Source organism: Scylla paramamosain, chromosome 2, assembly GCF_035594125.1.
Source record: "Scylla paramamosain isolate STU-SP2022 chromosome 2, ASM3559412v1, whole genome shotgun sequence".
NCBI lineage: Eukaryota > Metazoa > Arthropoda > Malacostraca > Decapoda > Portunidae > Scylla > Scylla paramamosain.
In genome coordinates, this window is record NC_087152.1 from 12,824,693 (window position 1) to 12,847,955 (window position 23,263).

At 41.8% G+C, this 23,263-nt stretch overlaps 2 protein-coding genes across 13 annotated transcripts in view; one reads left to right on the top strand and one right to left on the bottom strand.

Annotated features, from left to right (window-relative positions):
• The window catches only part of LOC135110297 (organic cation transporter-like protein), a 169,089-nt gene that overhangs the window by 102,249 nt on the left and 43,577 nt on the right, over positions 1-23,263 (bottom strand). The window lies entirely within an intron of this gene.
• LOC135106910 (swi5-dependent recombination DNA repair protein 1 homolog) overlaps positions 20,033-23,263 on the top strand; it is a 36,287-nt gene continuing 33,056 nt past the window's right edge. Inside the window, exon 1 of the mRNA XM_064016337.1 lies at positions 20,033-20,070. Within this exon, the coding sequence (XP_063872407.1) occupies positions 20,033-20,070 (38 nt within the window). The remainder of the gene's footprint in view (positions 20,071-23,263) is intronic.

Here is a 23,263-nt window from a genome sequence, read left to right on the forward strand (position 1 = left end):
TATATATATATATATATATATATATATATATATATATATATATATATATATATATATATATATATATATATATATATATATATATATATATATATATACAAAGAAAAAGAAAAAATGAGAAAAAAGGTGATTCATGTCTATCATATTCTCTTTCGTTTAACCCTTTGTCTACCATTTGGCACATCTTTAATTGCTGACCACTTTGAAACATCTATTCTTATTCTACAGCCACCTTCAAACATTATACTGGCCAGAAACTGCAAAATCTATTCTTTCTTGTAGATGCTCATAAAGATCCAATACCTTGCTTTTAGTACTATGAACTGCTGCATATCGTAATGAAAGGGTTAAATGGTCACAACGTATTATATTCTTGATGCTCTACACGTTTTATTTTGGAAAGGGGAAAAAAAAGTAAAGACAATTCCTATCACTGCAGGATCCGTCAGACGAGTGCGCCTCTTGCCATCAGTTCACCAGTACCTTCACTCATTCATCTCTCGTGGTGGCTAAATATGGGACTCGACGCTTGTTTCTCTTTTTTTCTCTTCCTATGAGCTATTTCAGAAGGGAGAGCACCTGGACACCTGCGAAATTAAATTGGCGACCTGATTTGGAGTTCGTATCAATTTAATGTTTTTGAGAGTGGCAGATGCGCACATTTTATTTATTTATTTTTTTTTATCAATTTTTGTAACCTTTGGCAATCTCCTTGACACATAAAAAGGGAGAGAAAAGCCTCGTCCTTTACCTGACGCGTGCATGACGGCGAGAACATAAAACAAATTCCTGCACGAGTCACACCATCAGGTAGTGTCCCTGGTCCACGGACACCACCAGGGACACGAACTTTTTTTTCCCCCTTTTTCATTTCTATTGTTATCACTGACATCATTACATTTCCTGAATCAAAAAAAAAAAAAAAAAAAAAAAAGCACACAAGCTATTTTCTATATTAAATGACCCAAACTACTAAAAGAAAAATAAGTAAATAATTCATCTATCCCAAATACTACTACTACCTGCAAAAAAAAAAAAAAAAAGCACACAGGCTATTTTCTATATTAAATGGCACAAACTACTTAAAAAAAAAAAAAAAAATCACATTCAACTACCCGAAATACTACTACGTGCATATTCGTGTAGCTCACCAATGCGTCAGTCAGTCAGTCAGTCAGTCAGTCAGCCTGCGTATCTGTTCCACTCTCTCTCCCTTTATCTCTCTCTACATATGTAACAGTCCCCGCTCGCTGCACACACACACACACACACACACACACACACACACACACACATAGTCACTAATGATCCTTTTGTTTATAGGGGAGCTCTGTTAATTACTCAAGAACATCACGGCTCGATTAATAATTTTTTTCACTTTCTACCTTTGACGTAGGAAAGGTAAGAGCCCACCTGCATTTTTCCTTCGTCGTCTTGTAAGGCTGAAGGGGACTGAAGGGGAGGGGAGGGGAGTGTAGAGAAATAAAGAACGGCGGATGAAGGACGGTACCAGGAAAGAAATGACTTAAAACTGTTGTTCTAATGAGGAGGACAATTAGGCAGAGAGGGATGAGGGAATGGATGGATAGATAGATAGATGGACGGATGGAAGGGTTGTAGAGTGTAAGGAACAGAGAGGGAGAGGGAGACAGAGACAGAGACAAACACACAAACACAGAACGAAAGAACCCAAGTCAGACCGAAACCCGACACACACACACACACACACACACACACACACACACACACACGTTAAGTATAGGATCAGGACACAATACGACACGAAATTAAGGTGAGGGGTGAAGGCAGCGGGTGTTACATAATATATATAGGTACCCGTGCACTGCGGCGGCGGGGGTGGTAGCTTCTGCTCCTTCAGTATTGCCCTCATTAACTCACAGGGGGAGGGAGGAAGAGAAAGAGAGAGAGAGAGAAAGAAAGGGTGGGGGGGACAGCCAACCGGTAGCATTCCTATAGCTGGTGAGCTCCTAGTCTTACCTGGACTCAATTACCTGTAATCTTTCCGTAACTATATCCTGGCATGTCAAAGCTGCGTTACCTGGATGATCTGTGTTGGGTTGGTACTGTACACTTGCATGCTAGATTGTGTGCTTGTTTGTCTAGTTTTTGTTTAGGTACTTGTTTGATCTATGTAGGTACTGCAATTGTATGCTCGCGGACCTTTCTTTACCTACTTGCTTTATCTACGTGGGTAATGTTCCTGTATGCTAAACTGTATGTATGTTTTATGGTGCAATGTTTAGGGGATTGCTTTATCTGTGTAGCTGCTTGTATGCTAGTGTGTGTGTGTGAGTGTATGTGTATGTTTGCCTGTTTCTCTTTGGGTAGCTAGCTGTTTTGTATGCGTAGGTAATCTTCTTGTGTGATAAACGGTATTATGCATGTTTGCCATTCTGTTTGGTGTATTGATTGGTTGGCTCTTATCTGTTCTGTTTAGCTGTCTTGTTTGTTTGATTGGTTATCTGTTTGTTTCTCTGTCTGTATGTCCGGCTGTCTGTTAGGTTGTCTCGTTATGTTTGGCTGAATATTGTCCTGTCTCACCCTGCGTTTTATAATAATGTTAGTAATAATAATAATGATAATAATAATAATAATAATAATAATAATAATAATAACCGTTGTATTTGGTATAGGCAGCTCGAAAGCGAAAATATACAAGCATACCTGACGTGTTAATACAATTGGGTGCTGCGTGTGTGGGTATATTTGTATATTTGTTCATCTGTCTCTGCCTTAGTCTCTCTCTCTCTCTCTCTCTCTCTCTCTCTCTCTCTCTCTCTCTCTCTCTCTCTCTCCCAGCCCATCAAAAACACTAGCACAAGGAGATAAATATCAGAATCACACAAGCATTATGCAACAAACGTATCAGCGGAGGCAAGCCAAAACCACGGCGGAGTTCAAACAGTCCGAAGGTAAATAAATTCTCACACGAGGGAATGTTTTTGAGAGTTTTCAGAGCGAGACAGACAAAAAACTTTTCCGGGTCGCTGACAAACACAAACACGCCTTTCCTTCCCAAGCTCGCGTCTGTCTGTCTCTGTGTGTGTGTGTGTGTGTGTGTGTGTGTGTGTGTGTGTGTGTGTGTGTGTGTGTGTGTGTGTGTGTGTGTGTGTGTGTGTGTCTGTCTGTTTGTTTCTCTCTTGAAGGTGGAAAGAAGTGGGTAGAAGTATCACAGCTGTGCCACATTCTTATCTGCTACATTTTTACTGCAGTCTTCAGTGTATTCTTGGTGTTCTGCTCTTTAATGACTGTGTGATTGTGTATGTGTGTGTGTGTGTGTGTGTGTGTGTGTGTCGGGGTGTTGTCATGTGGGGAAGAGTTGCTGTGTTCTCGTGTTACAAGTTACTTCCATCTTCTCATCTTAGTGTATTGTCTACATGTCATAAAATGTCGTTCACCTCACCTCCCCGTCAGGGTATCATATTTTTTCATGGTTTCCTCCTTGTATTTTTATTTTCTTCTTACCCCTTCCCCTTCCCACCCTCTATCTCTCTCTCTCTTTCCCTTTCACAACATGTTCTTGCTCTTTTCTTTACGGGCTCCTTACATTTCTTTATTCCTCGCTTTTCTTCTCACTACACACTCTTGTTTTTTTTCCTTGGTGTCTTTCCATTTTTTTTTTCCTTCCTACCTCTATTTCCGTTTTTCAACATGGTCCTGGTTTTTCCCTTCCCTTGTTCCTCCCTCCTTTTTTATTCTCTTCTTCATCTTTCTTTTTTATTTACAAGTGCTTACTCTTTCTTTATTCTATCCTGCCGTTTTTCCTCTCCCTGTCTTTCCTCCTCCACATGTTTTTGCTGTTTCTTTACATCCTCCTTCAAACTTTTCTTTCTCCCTCTTTCTTTCCTTTTCTCTACACGTTCTTGATTTTTCTTGAAGCCTTCCTTCCATTAATTTTTCCTTTTCTTTCCTCTTTTGCTTTTTTTATACGCTTTCCTTTCACTTTTACTTTTATTTTAGTTTCGCTTTCTTCCGAATACACTTCCTCACTACTTTTTTTTTTCTTTTTGCTTTCACCTTCTTTCCTTCTGAGATTTACTGACCCCTCTCCTTTGCTGGTCTCCCTTCGCCTTGCCTCAGTTTGCCTTGGTTTCCCTTGCCTTGCCTTGCCTTGCCTTGCCTACCTCTATGTATCATTTCCCCCTCACACTTCTCCCTGAGCCACTCTCCCTTTCAACATTCACTTCTCTACCTTACGTACTCGTACCTTCGCCTTTTACCATTTCGTTCTTTACACTCGTCTCTCTCTCTCTCTCTCTCTCTCTCTCTCTCTCTCTCTCTCTCTGACATACTGATAAATCTAGCTTTGTTCTCCATTTTGTGATGATTTTAAAGTAAGAGAAATCGCATTGAGACCAAGAGAGAGAGAGAGAGAGAGAGAGAGAGAGAGAGAGAGAGAGAGAGAGAGAGAGAGAGAGAGAGAGAGAGAGAGAGAGAGAGAGAGAGAATTGGTAATCTTATAAGTAATTACTGCACGCGCCCTAACAAGCGATCGATATGAATTAAGTATATTTACGTACGTGTAACTAAGTAATTCATATGTTTTACTCCATGATTTTGTGCTCTCCAAGTTAATGCTTAGATTCAGTTAATTTGTAGTTGGCGTAAGTTACTCCTCTTAATGTTTGTGTTCGCTTGTGTGGCTTTCCCTTTCCTCCCTTCTCCCTTTCTCGTTTTCTATATCTTTATTTCTTCAGTTAGTTGTTTAATTTTCTTTTTTTTTATATATATATATATATATATATTTTCTGTTCGCTCGTGTGGTCTTTCTTCTTTCTTCATTTTCTCGTTTTTCCCTCTTTCGTTTCCTTCTTGCATGTGTTTTTAAGTTACTCATTTTTTGTTTTATCTATATTTGTGCTCCCGTTAGTGTGGTTTTCTTTTTTTCCCTCCCTTTCACGTTTTTTTTCTTGTTTCCATGTTTCAATAATTGTTTGAGTTACTTTTTTTCATATTCGTGTGTACGTGTGTGGTTTTTCTTCTCTCCTCTCTTCCTCCCTTTCTGATCTCCTTTTTCTTCTTCCATCCTTTAGTATTTCATTACTTTCTACTATCAGCACCTCTTTTCAAGTAGATATGCTGATCATTTCATTCAATTCACAGACACAATTGGTTTAAGCTACTTTTTTTTTATTATGGACAATTTTTGAAACTAGAAGTGGCGGAACACACGAAAAGGAGGAGGAGGAGGAGGAGGAGGAGGAGGAGGAGGAGGAGGAGGAGAAGGAAGTGGAAGAGGATAAGATAGGTGACGCAGATAAGGTTTAATTTAAATTTTATTTGATTTTATTTGTTTTGGCCTTAATACATTACAATATGAATATTATTAATTTGATAAGTATTTGTAAGTATGTTCCATTGAGATAAATCTAATTTTTGCAGTGGAGGAGGAGGAGGAGGAGAAGTAATCATGTCATACAACACAAAAAATTTCAAACAAGAAAACAAAATCTGGCAACCGCCTCCACCTATCACACCCCTGCTTCCTCTTGGCCATTGTGGAACTCAAAGCAAAGTGGTTCATTAGTCCATATATAGACTCTACTTCGTTCTCTAGACACGAAACTCAGTGGATCTCGTGACATCACTACCTGGGTCAACTGTGCGTGGCTGGGTTTGATGTGATGAGTGGGCACAGCTAAGTGGGAATGGAGGTATGAGGAAAGCTAGGACAAGTGGATGGTGTTTGTGCGTGTGGGTGACTGAGTGTGAGTATATGTGCGTGTAAGTAATGTGTGTGTGTGTGTGTGTGTGTGTGTGTGTGTGTGTGTGTGTGTGTGTGTGTGTGTGTGTGTGTGTGTGTGTGTGTCTTGATCACTCGTGGCCGGCACTTGTTACCCTCCCATACAGAGCTCAGCCGGCCGAGGTTAGCCGCTCCGTCCTCTGCTGCTATGGCGCTCGAGGGATCTTTTAGCGCCTGAAGGTCCACGCTCACGGCATCCGATGGCTTGTCGTTCATTACTTCCGTTCAAACAAACTCTTCCTACATGACCGCCACTCCTGCTCCTCGTCTGATGCGGGGCCATACACGCCAACCCCACCGCCACACTCACCTTCTTCGACCAGCTGCTCATTCACCTCTTCATTCTCCATCTTAACCTTCTCCTCTTCCTTTCTTTTCTACTATTTATCCTCCATCTCCTTCAGTTCCTTCACCTCCTCCTGCATCACCGCCTCGCTCTCATCTTTTTTTCGCACAGTCTTTGTCTTGTTTTTGCATGATTGAGTTGAAAGACGAGCACTTAACTGGCTGGAGGATCGCAAAGAAGTAGGAGGACATTATCTTCTTTGTTCGGTCTGCGCGTCACTCACTCACTGGCTACTTCGCAGGAATGCTCAAAAATTTCAATATAGTGAGAGCTGACGTTTCTTGACAGGTCGCAGAAGCGAGCACGCATATAATATTAAAAGAATCATTTAAAAGGAATCCGTCAGTGGTAAGGGCAAGTGTATGTATGTATGTATGTACCTGTTCCAATATGTTCCCTAACGTTATGAATTTAATGTATCCATCCTCAATTCTAGACCAAGTGGGGAGCCTCCATCTTCAACCTTATTACCAAAGCATTGCACAGTACTGAGTGAAGAAAGACAGGAAAACATGGCTACTTACAGACTTTCACCCTCCTGCTGCAGAGTGACAGATAATGAAGGTGACTAAGGAGCTCCCCGTGTTCGGAAGCGAGGACCTTACAATATAGACCAACTAGGGTTACGAGCGAGAAATTACCGTGGAGAGAGAGAGAGAGAGAGAGAGAGAGAGAGAGAGAGAGAGAGAGAGAGAGAGAGAGAGAGAGAGAGAGAGATTGTCTGAGTAATTGTCTCTTGGAAAGATAACCAGCTATATGTATCTGTATCTTGGTATGTTCTCAGCAAAGATACATCAGGACAGTGGATGGCTTAGTGCTGAATGATGATACACAGATGAGTAATGGTTGGAGAACTTTTATCTACACACCAATAGTTTTGTGATCTGCAGAGGAACAGCTCCCAAGACACTCATGGACCCATTACGACAGAAAGCGCTCATTAGTTCCATAAAAGACCCACTGGTGAGGAGTAAAGACCTGCAATGACGACTCACATGACACCTATCAATGTATCTCCTTTTTGATTTGCACACCATGATGCATCTGAGTCTTCGTAACGCTCTGTATTCTTACACGCTCCTCTTTCCTCTCATTAACCCTTTCAATGCTAGTCAGTCTTTCCTTTCATTCACAACTTTTCAGACATTTGTTAATACTGTAGTCTCTTAACCCTTTCAATGCTGTATGACATGTTTCCTTATTCACAAACCACACTGAGGCTTTTTCTTATTGTTCTGCAGCCACTTCTGATCATCACACTGACTAAAGGCTGGACAATCTGCTCTTTTCGTTCCCTTTCCTCTCTAACAGGTGCTCTAAAAGAATCTATACAGAGCCTCCAGTGTTGTGCATTATTACATATCGCAGTGAAAGGGCTAAATACATACTTCTGTAGCTCAGCAAGGAAGAAATTAACCTTATATTCTCTTTTTCTTTATGTCCATTCAAACAACTTACGTATTCCAGTGGTCTCGGTGGCAACAAAAGACCACCATAGCAGTTATAGAGTTCAGAATATTTTTAGAGGTCAGGGGGATGATTAAGAACGTCCTCAGAGGTGTTAATGAGGCATAATTATGACTAAATTATCGTCAGAATTACGAAAAGATTTTAGAACCTCAGTAAACTCTCCCTAAATATGTTAAAGGTAGTCGAGATAAGGCGCCGAAACGTTTGGGAATGCGGACCCCACTATCACCTTCACCTCAGTGTCTTCGTGATAGAGACGTGGAGGGAAGCGCAATGAGACATACGTGTTCTTGGTCCCAGTGTGGCTCCTGGCAACATGTAGGGCAAGGCAAGAGAGGCGGGACTAATGAAAGGCCAGGAGATCAGTGTCCCCGCTGTCCCCTCGCCGACTGTCACATCAAGGCGGAAATAGAGTCATGTTGCCTCTATAATTACTGTGTCGCTGGCTGCCGCGCACAACATATTACTCGTGTCCGCAAAGCCAAGTTGAGGAGTGTCTGATGCACCGCGACAGCTGAGGCCTCGAGTGCCCTCCTGTCCGCGGCTGTCCGTCACGCCACTCATTACTGCAGTCTAGGGTTTGAAAGCTCGCTTGTGATCTCCTGCAACATTCACAAGATGCAGGCCGCTGTTCCAGGCTGATATATCACAGTAGCTGCATTTAGTATTTCCATGCCGTGTTCTGCTCTGTGTATTTCGAAACAAAGCGATGTCGTGTTTCTCCGCGTGATAAACATGTTACGCTGAAGCTGTACTAGAAATGATTTGTCCGATGTGGTAATAAACATGTAACCGGTTTTTATGGAAATTGTTTTAAAAAATGTCTGTCAATTAAACTGATAATGACAGAGTAGCTGGTTTGACCTTTACATGAACGTACCTATGACCTAAAACAATTGCGCTACTCAAAAAAATACTGATCCATTCTATTTGTTCTGCTTCCACAGAGTTTGCATGAGCATTATCATTTTCAGGACTCGAGGCGTGAATATTAACACACACACACACACACACACACACACACACACACACACACACACACACACACAGCATTACGACGAACCAATTAAATTACTGCTGTGTTGTAATCCATAACACTGCATCAGCTTTATTCTTCACTCGGGCACACATATTTACTCTGATTGACTTATTGATTTAACGTGCTGCACCACCGGGGTCATACGGCGCCACACCACCATGACACCACCATGGCACTACTGTACAGACGCTAAATATGAATGGATGAGTCAATTAATCAACCATCACCTTAGCGTATACCAGTTCATCATCCTGACAATACTGGCCACTCGATTCGCATGAGCCTCGCCACACACTCTTGTTCATGGTTGTTCATGGTCATGTATCCAATCAGCCACACCACACGCCGTCTTTCTGTCCACACAACTAGAATTAGCAGCAACACACACCACTCTTCCAGGTCACAATTTAAAGCCGCGCCACACCTTCCCTCTAGACCACATAACCTACCATTAACCACACAATACACACCTTCTCTTTAGGCCAAACAACCCAATCCCCACCACACACAACCGTCCTGCCCACACACCTCTCATCCTCTCCACCGTTGTGTTACCTTCATTAATAATCACATAACTTGAGACTCAGTGCTGCAGACATACTCTTTTTTTCATAGCCCAACCCAGTCCATTAGTCTCATAACCTTGGCAGCTAAGAGTCCATGCCTCTCTTCCCTCACACGTCACCTCCAATGGGCGTCGAGAGATAAGTTACTCCTCACACCGCTGCCACTCCGGAGACCATAACATTACTAAGGAATGGCTGTACTTCGTCAGTGCCACCGCCTTGCCACCGCCTTCCTCTGCTGCCCCCTCCTTGCCAGTGTGTCTGGTGCTGGTGGTGGTAAGAATTATTGATGGGGATAGACACTTCAAGGGGCGAAACGGGCCTCAGGTGTCGCCCCAGCTGCCTAATTAACGCAGGGTGTGAGCAGCTGTGTTGTTGGTGGTGGTGGTGGTTGCGTTGAGGGTGTAGTTTATTATTGGTTACGTTTGGATTATGTAGTGTGTGGAGGCGGGTGTTTTAGTGGTGTCTTTCGAGTGTGTGTGTGTGTGTGTGTGTGTGTGTGTGTGTGTGTGTGTGTGTGTAATAATAATAATAATAATAATAACAATAATAATAATAATAATAATGATAATAATAATCGGTTTATAAATTCTGCAGCCATACAGCTGAAAATCGACATGTTGCATACTTATATACCAACGTACATACCACATTTTGAGTATACGTTTAACCCTAAGGAAGTATCTTACAATTCGAACTGTGGATGGTCAACCTAGTAGACTAGGCCCGGGATGGTCAGGCCATTCCCGTGTGTATTTTTCTCCTACCCAGCAGCAGGTCACAGCTTCCAACTTACACCAGGTACCTAATGACCGCTAAGTGAATAGTGTTGGGTGGGATGATTTGGGGAAGAACAGACGTCTAACAGGTAGTAGTAACATAGACTAGAAGGTGAGAGAAGTATGGTCGGAATGTTAGAGAGGAGAGTTTTGGAAAGAATTTGACGTCTAGCAAGTAGGTACAGTAGTAAAAGACTGACAAGGTGAAAGAAGAATGGTTGGGATAAGTTGCTGGATAGGACAGTTTTGGGAAGAATATGAAGTCTAACAAGTAGTAGTAAAAGACTAAAATGGTGGTAATGGCGCTGGATAAAACAACTTTGGAAAGATTTTGACATCTAGCAAGTATAGTAATAAAAGATTAGGTGAAAGAAGGATGGTAGGGGTGTTAGATAGGACAGTTTTGGGAAGAATATGAAGTCTAACAAATGGAGTAACGCTACGTAGAGGATGAAAGAAGGGTGGCTGGTGTGTTGGACAAGATGCCTGCAGAAGTAATTAGTAATAGTAATAGCCTCTATGATTACACTGAAGGGCAAATATTTAACTCTAACGTTCTCCACTCGTCTCTGTCACCAGCTCAAGTGTCTCAGGCCAGTCCAACAAATGAGAAGCAAGGAATAAATGTGTATTATGTAGTGACGCCATCAAGTTGATAAATAATAAGAGGGTGTTGAATAAATAAAGAGAATACTAGTTAAGTAATGAGAGACTGACAAATACGTGATGACCTGGTGCTGAACTATTAAGCGGAGGATATCAAGTAAGTATGGATAACAATTAGTAATTCCAACAGTTTTCTTGTCGAGCTTATCACCAAGATTAGTTCGGTGAAGCTCGTATAATTTCTATCCCTCTAAGTCCTCATAATCTAAAATAATTTGAATTCTTCGGTGCATTCTATTGTATTAACACCAACAAAGCCACCTCATTCATATCGAGAAGAACTATGGAACTACCCACAATATTGTGATAAAACTGTATTAGTAATTTATCCGTTCATAAGGGTTATTTTTCAAAGGCCACAGTGATGTTAAGTTAAATTCACACGAGTGTTTCCTAGCGGTGGTGTAACGTCTGTCAAAATATTGCTGGAATCATAAAAGAAAACGCCCTTGGAAACCTCAGTAACATCCACTACAGCCTGTTAAAAGCAAAGACAAAGCACGAGAACGTTAGATAGTACGAAGCTGTAGGCAACATTAGTGAGTAGCACAGTGGAAGGATACATGTAGCTGATGACCATAAAAAAGTAACACAACACTGCACAGGTACACGTAACATGCATTAGTCCCGCCCCGCGTCAGCCATTCCGCCACATTATCCGCTCCTCCCCGAAAGGTCGCTGGGAATTAGTGCAATACCAGACACACATCGCGCCGTGGTGGTGGTGGTGGTGGTGGTGGTGGTGCTGCTGCTGCTGGTGCTCCTCTCATTCTTACCTCGCGACGCTTCCCTCCACCTCGACTCTTTTCCTCCCGTTTTCTTTTTTTGTTTTTAATTTGCCGTCGCTGTGCTCGGGCAGACTTACTTCGTTCAATATTCAAGTACTGCACAGTGGGGAAATTACTACCGTGTTCTTGATGTATTTTAATGTGGTGTGGACAGGTTAAATTGTATATTGTATTATGTATTCATGTTATTTTTCTGTACGCGTTGAAAGTTTATAGGCCATACTCTTAAACATTTCGGCGTTTTATCTCGATTACATTTTACAGGCTATAGTATATTAACTGGTGTCTTCAGGAGTTTATGTACGATTTTGGTTCTATTTTAACAATTCCACATCTTCAATGGATAAAACATTCATGGGAACTCGAGTGATCATCTCTGTGACCTTTCAAAATATGAGTCAAGCATTTAGTCTTTCTGTGTTGAGTAGTTTGTACCTTTTTTTTTACTGCTGTGGCTATTCTTTGCTAACATTTATAGAACACTAAGAAAAATATTTGCATGGATATAAAAAGAAAAAAACGTGAACAAGTTACTTTTGTCCTTTCCAGCCTGCAAAATTATTCAACCCACTGATTACTAGTTACAATAGTCTGGTACAAGTCTATAGTGTAACTGGAAAGATGCCACTGACAGAAAAGACGTAAGTGAGCAGACAGAACCTTTAAGTGTCTGTAGTTTTATCTTTATTCATCAAAATAGTCTATGGTTACTCAAAAGGAGAAAGGTTAAGACTGGAGTATGAATATAAGTGCGTAAATGTTCCAAGTAATTACGGAAAAAAATGTGTAGCAGGGGGAAGGGCTTAGGGGAGTCTCCGTATTTTTGTGAAGCATGTGAAGAGTGTGAGTGAAAACGGGGAGCTGGATGAATGGACTCACGGCCTGGCGAAGGGAGTTTATTTGCAGAGACTACCCTTGCGTTCACGTGAAGTCAGGAATCATATGCAACAAGAGAGACGAATACCAAGCTCGTGACACACACACACACACACACACACACACACAGGTAAATACAGTACACAATGAACACCTTTCACACAGGGGTCTATATTTTTAAATGTTTTATTATCTCCTCAGGACCACTTTCAGAGGCCACAGAGACGATTGGTCTTGTTCTCACGGGTGTTTTTCGTATTGCTGATGTAGAATTTTTGTCAAACGATCACATGATTAATTAAAAAAAAAATCCTGAAAGCCCTAAACACTTTTCAGAACAGTAGTATTTTCATGAAAGATGGGTACTGGTCACGGCTAAGAATATATATATATATATATATATATATATATATATATATATATATATATATATATATATATATATATATATATATATATATATATATATATATATAATAAATAAATAAAAAAGGTTCACTAAAGTACAAGTCCCTAAAAAATAAACTATGTTAAAATGTAGCAGGTAAAACAACAAAATATTTAGGAATGTTGAGAGAGTAGAGCGGAGAAATGTCACAGATCGCAGGGTTCACATGCGAGCACCGCCCTCTATAAACACACCCTTACACAACGCGACCTCCAGCAAACAAAAGAAAAACAAAAACAGAAAACTCCGACACACATAATTGACACACATAACTGACACACATAACTCCTGCTTACATTCATTTACGGTCTTTGTTCATACAGATTCCCTTTTTTTTTATTTTCTCTTCAGCTTGCTCCTCTCCATTCCGTAGCACCATTATACAGGACTGATTGCCATTGTCTTGTCTCTAAGGCTTTATCTAGTGCCCTCCACCAGCTCCCTCCCACGCACCCACTCAATCTGTCCGTCTCTCGCTTGCTATGTTCCGCCTTTTTTATTACGTAATTAACTTGCTCTCCTTCATTGTCTCATTGGACCCCTGCTCTTCTCTCTTCCATTTTTATGTCAAGAACAAACAGGGGTGAGAGAGTGTTCTTTGAGGGGATGAGGGGATGAGGGATGAGAGGACAGAGAGAGAAGAGGAGAGGAGAGGAGAGGAGAGATTATAGGAGAGGAGAGGAGAGGAAAGGAAAGGAGAGAAGAAAAGAAAAAGGAGAGAAAGAGAGAGAGAGATAGAGAATGGGATAGATAGCTAGATAGACAGGCACACAGGCAGAGAGAGAAAAGACAGAAAACAAAGAGATGGACAGACAAGAAAGAGATAAACATAAACAGCCAGACAAAAAAAAGACAGAAAAAAAAAAAAACAGACAGCCAGATAGATTAGGGAAATAAAACAACATGGCGGAAACAGAATACAGGCAAATACAAATCGCGTTCACTCAGCGAGCAATGCAATAAAAAAAAAAGGTTAAAAAAATACTGAAAAAAGAAAGAACCAGCAACAATACAGAGTGAGGCAATCAAAAATCATTCCAAAGTGCTCCAGATCCGTAAATGAATTCAGTGATTTATACTTCTGTTGCACATAAATCTCGATACTTACTGCATTATTCTACCCTGTGTGTGTGTGTGTGTGTGTGTGTGTGTGTGTGTGTGTGTGTGTGTGTAACTCTGAGTGTATATAAAAGATTCTCTCTCTCTCTCTCTCTCTCTCTCTCTCTCTCTCTCATGCACACACATACACTCACACACACACACAAAGCACGCATTACTGTCACATACACACACTAAGACTTTGGAAGCTGTACAATTTCACATTTAATCACAGCTTAGGTAAAGATTGGAGGGATGAAAAATCACTCCATTAAATTGAAAGCCCCGCGGGTGGCGACGGGCGGTGCAAGGAGATTATCACATGTATTTCAGGGGCTTACCTCGCCTAGGGTTGGGGGGGGGGAAACGCGACCCGGACGTGTGGATGGCTAGCTGGCTGGGCGGCTGGCTGGGTGGGTTGGTGGGTTCCTCTCTCCCTCCCTACAGTCTCCTGCAGTTCATCCCATCCCTCCCATCAAGGCCACCAGCACACTGACTCTTCCATCCTTTCCTGTGAACTGGTTCTTCCCCGTTATTCCCCTTTAATTTTTTTTTATTTATTTTTTTTTATGTATGTGTATGTGCTTATTCTTTATTCCTTCTCTTCCTTTGTTGTTTTCATTCTCTTTTTTTTCTGTGTACATATGTGATTATCCTTCATTCCTGCTCTTCCTTTTGTTGTTTTTCCCTTTCATCGTTTTTCAATATATATGCTCGCCTTTCCTTTCATCTCCTTTTCTCTCTCCTTTCCTCCTTTTCTACTAGTGTATGTGTTCATCCTTCATTCCTTCTCTCCCTTTCTTCCCTTCCGTTTTTTTTTTTTTCCATGTATGTGTTTAATCTCTCTCTCTCTCTCTCTCTCTCTCTCTCTCTCTCTCTCTCTCTCTCTCTCTCTCTCTCTATGTATGAGCTAACATTTTCACTCCTCTCTTGTTCTCTCCTCTTTCCTCCTTTCTCCATCCTTCCCTCTCTTCTTCTCTCCTCGTCCGTCCTCGTCCGTTGAATGTCACCAGCCTTCCTTCCTTCTCTTCTCTTTCTCCCAAACGTTCAAATTCCTCCATTCCTCCCTCTTTCCCTTTTCTTAGAATCTGCTCATCTTTTCCTCTCTCATTTTCTTTTCCATGATTGCAATGATTCTCCTATCCTTCCCTTCCTTTTCTAAGAGCACGCTGACATTTCGTTCCCTCTTCCCCTTCTTTCCCTCCTACATGAACACAGTGACATTTCCCTCCCTCCATCAACATTTCCTTTCCCGTGAAGGCACTGAACGTTTCCTATTTTCCTCCCTTCCCCGTGACAGTGAATTTTCCTCTTTTCCTTCCTCTCCCATGAATAAAAGGACCTCCTCCCTTTCTTTTCCTATGAACATTAACTTTCCTTCTTCCTTCTCTCCCATTTTTTCCTTTCTCATAGACATGCATACTTTTTTTTTCCAGTCTTCCTATTCTCTCTTTCCCTTCCTTTCTTTCTTTACCAGTGAACAGGATGACACCTCTCGTCTTCCTTTCCGTCCTCCGTCCCTGTACCTCTTGCCTCTCCCATGTACACTAACTTTCCTTCCTTCCCTCTCTTCCACCCTTCCTTCCTTCCTTATAAATATGCAGACACTTCTTATCTCCGTCTTCCTCCCTTTCCTTATTCTCTCCCCACTTTCCTTTCCATCCTCCCTTCCGTCCTCCATTCCTGTATCCCTCTTCGACTCTCCTTTCCTTTCCTTTCCTTTCCGCTCCTTCACTCCCTTTCCCTTGAACACCCCGCCTCTTTCTCCAGTCTTCCTGTGAAATCTCCACCTCTCCCCCAATTCCTCCCGCTGTAAAAATTGCCAGGTCCTCTCCTCTCGCCCTCCTCCTCGTACTGGTGTCTTTCTCCCTATGGACTCTGCCCACGCCTGCCTCACTCAGACACCCCTGACAGACGGTCATCCGGAGTTTAAGTTCCGTCGGTAGTTTCGTGAAGTACGGATATATTTCACTTAGATTTGAAGGTGAATGTAGTAGGGATTGTAGAGGGGAGGGTGGGGCAGGGAGGGTGGTAGCGGAGGGGAGAGCACGGGAAGAATGTGCAGAATAGGGGAAGTGTGGCCTGAGGGAAAGAAAGGAGAGGTGTAAATCCTGGTATAACTTTGAAGATTGCGGCAAGAAATTCAGTACGCGGGGAGGGCGGGGAGGGGGGAGGTGGGGATGCTTTTCTGGCAGCACGACGAAAATTCCACTTCGATAACCAGTCGAGTTTGTACTTAAAATCAACTTCCATCCCCCTTAACTTAAAAATGCCGTATTCCAACTCTCAAAACCTAATCTAAACTTCAGTTGTACAGGGAAAACGAACTTGCATGCGAGTAGAAGAGCAGTACCCACACCCATCCCGCTTCGTGCGTGTATTACCGAGTTCTCCTGATTCGTAGTCTGCGCAGCGAAGGGACGGAAGGCGAAAGAGAATGCTGATAACATTCCCGAGGGCGCAATATATAGCGGGAGCGGCATTCTCCCGGCACCAGGCGAAGCAAGGACGAGCGGGGCGGGGTTGTGTAGACCAGTGAAGGAGAGACAAGGCAAAGTACGAGCACGGAGCACCACGGCACGAAGAGCAAAGGACACGGCGGGATTTCCTACTAGCAGGCAGGATAAGGGGATTGCAGCAGACGATAGGGCACAGCAGCGCAAACCACGGCAAGGAACGCAGGCCTGGACGAAACGAAAGAGACAGGACAGGACGCGGGCTGCAGTACGGGGCAAAATAGACGGAGGCGACGCGGATCAATCAGCGGGGCGAGGACAGGAGCGCTGAGAGGATGGTGACGTGATTATCGCGAAGAGGTAATTGGAGTCTGTAGGATAACGTATTCCTGGAAGGAGGACGAGGTGCACGAGGCAGGAGACACCGCGCCGCTGGGGGAGGTGGGTGGGGCGTGACGTAAAGGACATCATGGTGGCAGGGGTGATGGGTGGGGCATTCAAGGATATCATGGTGGCGGGGATGGTGGGTGGTGCGTGACGTAAAGGACATCGTGAGGCCAGCAGGTGTGAGGGCGGGTGATGTTTGGACTCCATCATTCATTCATTAAGGTTTCTTGCTTTGTTGCTGATTACATCTCACTGTATTAGTCTTCAACAGAATTCCGATATTCAGTTTTTTTTTTTTACTTATTTGATTTATTTATTATTTTCTTTAATGTTACAGGCAATCCATGTCGCCTACACGATCTAATCATATTACTACTTCATTATGAAACATTTCTTTAAACTAAATAGCGTTATATCTTTCTATATTGCACAAAGAATAAAACTTGATCTTTATACTTTGACAGTGCCATTCACCCACCCACACACACACACACACACACACGTACATTTCCTATGACTAAATTAAAAAACATTTGATCATACTGGTCTGTGAGAGAGGAGGGGACATATCCTGATTGGAATATTCATAAAGAAAATGAGAAGGTGAGAAGACAAGTAAAGATGAGTTACAAGAGTAGGTAAGAAAGTAATGGAAGGTTGCAATGTGTGTATATTATGCAAGGCTGGCGTACACTGGCAGGGGAAGGAAGTAAGGTGGCGCGTAATGAAGGCAAGCTGGGCAAGGATAGCGAAGTAAGGAGGTGAAGCAGAGGTATATAAAATGCTGTGTGTGGATGAGAAGGCAAGGGAGTAATGGGAAGATGTGAGGTACGTAACTTATACAAGGATGGGCAGGTAAGGAATAAATGGGGAGGTGCCACGTACTTCTGTTATGAAAGAAAGTAAAGAAATAGTAGGAGGTGTAATGTATGCGACTTAAACAAGAATAACGTGTTCTCTTGGCATGAATATAAGTATATTGTACTTCAGTGTTGCCGTGCCAGAACGAAATAGGTAGAACTTTTTTTTTTTCTTTACGTGCATGAAGCCTGACCAAGGACACAAAAGTGAAAAAAAACCGCTCAATTGCTATTTCCAAAAAAGTTAGTTAAAAACCAATTAAAGAAGTTTGGCCACTTTGCTTCAGCACGCCACCACTTCACATTGCCATCATGCACTAGTGTGAATGCCTCCCCTGACGACGCCACGCCACACTCAGGCCACTCCTGCTGAGGTAGAGAGCACGTGAATATTTTATAACGAAATGCTCAATATAATTTTTTCATCAAGGTGTCTTCATGAACTGATAACGTAGGCAGTAAAATCACTATGAATCGTAATAAGGCATGCCTACATATTTGACGTGCTGGATTTCTGTGATACATAATTTATGCACTGCAGACACAGAAGAATTGGTTTGTATTCGTAATCTAAGTATTCTTATTTCATGTAAAGTGGAGGATTTTAATATTTTAGTCGCTCCATCTTGGCACTGCGTCACACACTCGTCCTTGCCACGTCGCTAAGAATGATGAACGTGAACAAGAATGATGAATAAAAATAGTGAATCGATCAACCAATTATCTCTCCTTTACATATAATATTTTGAGGAGCAGCATTGAAGTGAATTTTCCTTTATTACTTTTATCTTCTATTTTTTTTTTCGATTATCATTCCTTTTTGTCTCTAGATCATTCACCTTTACAAAAGAGAAAGAAAAATGAAGAAAATAACAAAGAAGCACGAAGTGTCGACAGCACAACATCGACACACACACAAACACACACACACACATTATAATCATAGGTTGACACACACACACACACACACACACACACACACACGAAGACAATTTCCTGCACCCAGACGCGGTATTCCCGAAGACAGCGACACAGGAAATGCTTCGATCACTCTCCCCTCGCACAATTACATGACTGACGGAAGCTTGAGGCCGCTGCTCCCTCCTGCATCGCCCGGCCGGGAAAAACGTAACGACATAATGGCAAGTCTCGGAGGCATCACGGAGAGGATGAAAGCCGCTGTTCACGGGGCGGTGACCTTTCTCCTGACAGCTGAGATTAATGAAGAGTTCGAGACCCGTTGCTCCCGCCCATGCTCGCCTGTGTGGGTGTCGCGGTGAGGGAAGCGGTGTGGGTGAAAAGGAAGGGATGTAAGAGTGTTGCAGTCAAGCTGTGGCAGCGCTGCGGTGGTGGTAAATGGATGGTGTGATGTGGTGTCGCGTGTAGTGTCGTGTGGTTAATTTGCTGTTTGTGTGAGGTGTCGCTGTATGGAGGGAGCAAGAAGGATTGTAAGAGTGTAGAAGTCAGGATTTAATAGCGTGATGGTGGTGGTACTGGATGGTGTGATGTGGTGTGATGGGGATGCTGTCTGCTACCTCTTCTGTACGTGTGGTTTACAGATTGAGGTAGGAAGAAATGTAAGGATTTAGATGAGGTAGTGTGATGTTTTGTGGCATGGAAGCTGTCTACCACTTCTGACACATTCGTTGTCGATAAAGGGGAGGTGGAGGGATGCAAGAGTGGTGTGGGTGAGGTGCTGTGGTGAGGGATGGTGTGGTGAGTGTGGTGTGGTGTGGTTTGAAGTGGATGATGTCTATCACCTTCACTGAGTTTGGGCGGCACAGCTTAGAGTGGTTGTGGTGAGGAATGATGTGGTGTGGTGTGGTGTAGTGTGAATGCCCTGTCACCTTGCTTTCTGTTGGGATGAGATGGAGGAATGCAAGAGGTGGGGTGAGATGGCGTGGCGGTGTGGTGTGATGTGGTGTGGTGGTGGTGTGAAGTGCCCGTCACCTCCACTGTCTGTGTTGCCTCGCCATTAAGCCTGATGGAGGACGCGTGTCACCAGGTAGCTTCCAAATACTGTTATGTGTAGTCACCAGCAAATTATTGAGACTTGCCTCTTTAAGGTGCAAGTAGTGTCCGTAAAATCATATTCAGCAATTTCTTATTTCAAGTTTACGAACGCCAAGAAGAAAATGTGAAAGTTCTGATGGCCTCAACTTAAGATTTCCTGAGTAATATTCATAATTTTTTTTTTTTTTAAGTTTTCCGAGTGCTCGGTCTTTGTTCTCCAGTTATTATTTTTATACGTAGTAGTAGTAGTAGTAGCTATTGTTGTTGTTGTTGTTGTTGTTGTTGTTAAGTAGGTACTAGTTGTATGACTCATTAGGCATCTTGCTGTCATTACTATTTCCACCATCAATATCAGTATTACTACTTTACCATCACCATTATTACCATTATCACCGGAACCATTACTGCAACAATTCTCAGCGGCAGTGCAGGGCTGGCGGCGGCGCCTGGAGAGCCGGCCGGTGGATATCGGCATAATGTGGGAGAAAGAAAAGACTCACATGCAGCCTCAAAGGTGAAGTAAATCTTTGACATTAAAAGTAAGAGCTGCGCTTGTCTGTTGTAGCTGAAAAGCACTTGGCTTGGGGCGAATCAGCCGCTCGTGTGGGAGTTTGTGTGTGCTGAGGCTTGCACACTCCCACTTGTTTCCTTGATTTCGTGCGTGTATGTATAATAAAAGGCTGGACGTATACCTCCTTCATTACATCGGGCTAGCTATGTATGCTGCTTGCGGGAACACTAATTTTAGACCGAGTTTTATTGCGCAATTACTTCCATGAAACGTTTTCTGGCGGAGAATAACAAATATTTCCTCGTAAGCTTAGATAAATAATTTGCCGCCGCCGTGATGCGATGAACACGCTGAGCCGCCGAGCCTAGTGGTGCCGCGCGGCCATGGCGGGACTCGCTTGGCCATAGTTGTAGGTAATTCACAGGTGTCGCCTCTTTCTCCTCCTCCTCCTCCTCCTCCATACAGCTTATCAAGGGTTTCAAAGTCTACTGGTGTTTGGTCTTCCTTTGTATATTCCTTTGTATATTCTTCTCCTCCTCCTCCTCCTCCTCCTCCTCCTCCTCCTCCTCCTCCTCCTCCCTCATCCTCATCATTAGTCTCAATAATTCCATTATAGGATAAGTCTCTCCCAGTCTCTCCCAGCCTTCTCCACTCGCCTCTCTGCTGCCGGTCTATCTCCGGGCATTACAGCGGAACTATTTATGTTTCCCATCTAGCTCTCTGTCTGCCTTGCCTCCAGTTACTATCTCTAGTCGCTATTCTGTTACTCTGCGTAGCTGTCCATGGCTTATCCCTTCGCCACCTGACATATCCTGGCCTTGTCTACTATTTTCGCTTTACACGCATTTATGTTTGTCCCTTAATCTGTATTGACACTGTTAGTACTACTGGCTGTTATCACCCTTAGAGCATAAAAATATATAAGAAGCCATCAGGCCTATACGTGGCAGTCCCTGTATAAAAACATGGCTGCTTATTTCCACTATCATCTCCATCCATACATTTGTCTAATCTTCTTTTAAAGCTCCCTACTGACTCGGCAATAACCTAATTATTGAGTATTCCATTAATCCACTACTCTATTTAAGAACCAATTACTTCTAATAACTTTAAAAAAAAAAACTATCATGCTTGAACTCGTTAATTATTGTTATCCTGATTACTGACCATGGGAATTTTGTTTATGTCACCGTAGTTGCATTCCTTACACTACTTGAAGACATCTATCACATCTCTTCTTAACCTACGTCCCTCTAAGAATTCCTAACCTTGTGACAAAGGGAACCAAGACTTTAAATACAGCTGAGTGACTCGATTAATACATATTTGTCAGCGATTAGCACAGTGATGTTACTGTGAAATAAAGTACTGACTGAATTATGAGATCAGAAATATTTAAACTTGAGAAAATATGAAATAAATTTTCTTCTTAATATTATCAGCAAGGTCTCTTATGTTCCTCCTCTTTTCTTTCCTTTCCTTGATAAAAGAATAGATGAACTGGTGGGCAGATAGACAGACAGATAGATAGATAGTCAGCGATAGATAAAGACATGGCAAATAAATATAAAGAAAGACAGACAGACGAACAGCTAAATGGGTAGATGGACAGATAGATAAATAGACAGGTAGGTATAAATAGATATAGATAGATAAAAGGATAAAAGAGAATGAAGGAAACAGAGGGAAGGGAGAAAGAAGGAAAGAAAAAGAAAAAAAATAGAAAGAAAAAGAAAGAAAAGAAAGAAAAATGAAAGATGCAGAGGGAAAGCGAAAGAAAAAGAAGGAATGAAAGAAAGAGGGAGACATAAAAAAATGCAAGAAAAATAAAACAAAATTAATGAAAACGGGGGAAACGAGGAAGAAAAAGAAAAAAAACACAGAAAAGAGAAAAAGAAGAAAAAAAATACAAAAATGAATGAAAACGAGAAAATGACGAAGGACGAAAGAAAAACAAAGAAAAAAAAGAAGCAAGCAAGCAGGGGAGAAGGAAAGCGAGAAACAGACAAAAAAAAAAAAAAAAATTCTACATAACCTTCACATTCCAATGGATCTCTCTCTGTAGCCATCTGTCTCTCCAGGGCACCGTAGATCACAAAGGTATCCGATCTCTCTCCACACTTCTGTTTGAGTCACCCCTCCCACACCCGTGCATCACCTTTACATCCATCTCCCCTTTGACCTACACGTAAATAAATGCGTTTCAGTATATCATTTTTCACTATGTGCATCCCAGATATGTGCAATATTCGTGTTTTGTTTACCGCTTCATCATTTTTAATCATGAGTAAATAGTAGTTTTTTATAATTTTTTTTTTATCAGCTTGGTATGATATAAATATAGACAGTACGAGTATATATATGAAGAGTAATGGATATAGCTGTATTGAAGAGGAAGTGAAGTAAAAACCGAAAAGAGGAAAGTGAAAGAAGGAGAATGAATGAAAGTAAGAGGGAAGGAAAGAAGAAAAAGAAAAGACAATATTAATGAAAGGGAGAGAAAATAAATAAATAAATAAAAGAACAAAGATAAAGAAAGAAACAAACAAAAAAAAAGAGTGAGAAATCAAGAAAGAAAGAAAGAAAGAAAGGAAGGAAAGGAAAAAGCTGATAATAAATGGTTCTGAATCTTCTGTACCTGCACTCTAAATCTGTGCAACTTTGGTATTTTATTCAATTTTTCATCTTTTTTTAATCATGAAATAATACGTTTTCACCAGAAGGTATATACGTACAGCTAAGCATAAGAAAAAAAAAAGAAAACAATGGAGATATATAAGAAAAAAGTAATATCAGATAAAAGTAAAGTAAAAAATACAGTCAAGAATAATTAGTAGGTGTAATAATATAATAATTGCATCTATTCTGTTTTTTTCTTGTCATCTATTGATCAGCACCTCCAAAACAATTTCCTTTTTTCCCCTCATGACCCACTACAACATGTCTTTTCCCTCGCCTCTCTTATTTCCAGCCTCTCTGCCTACCTGCCTTCTCTCACTCGCTCTCTTAATTTATTAGCTGAACGTAACTACTCAGGATTTCTTTTTCCTCGGGCGCCCTACAACTAACCTCTGCTCAGCTCTATCTCATGCGTGCACGTCCCCAGGGTTTCGTTTATTTTTTGAAAAATATGACCTGTAACTCCGCCTTTTTATTCATTCCTTGCAGATGTGAGTGTATTATTCAGGAGCACAAT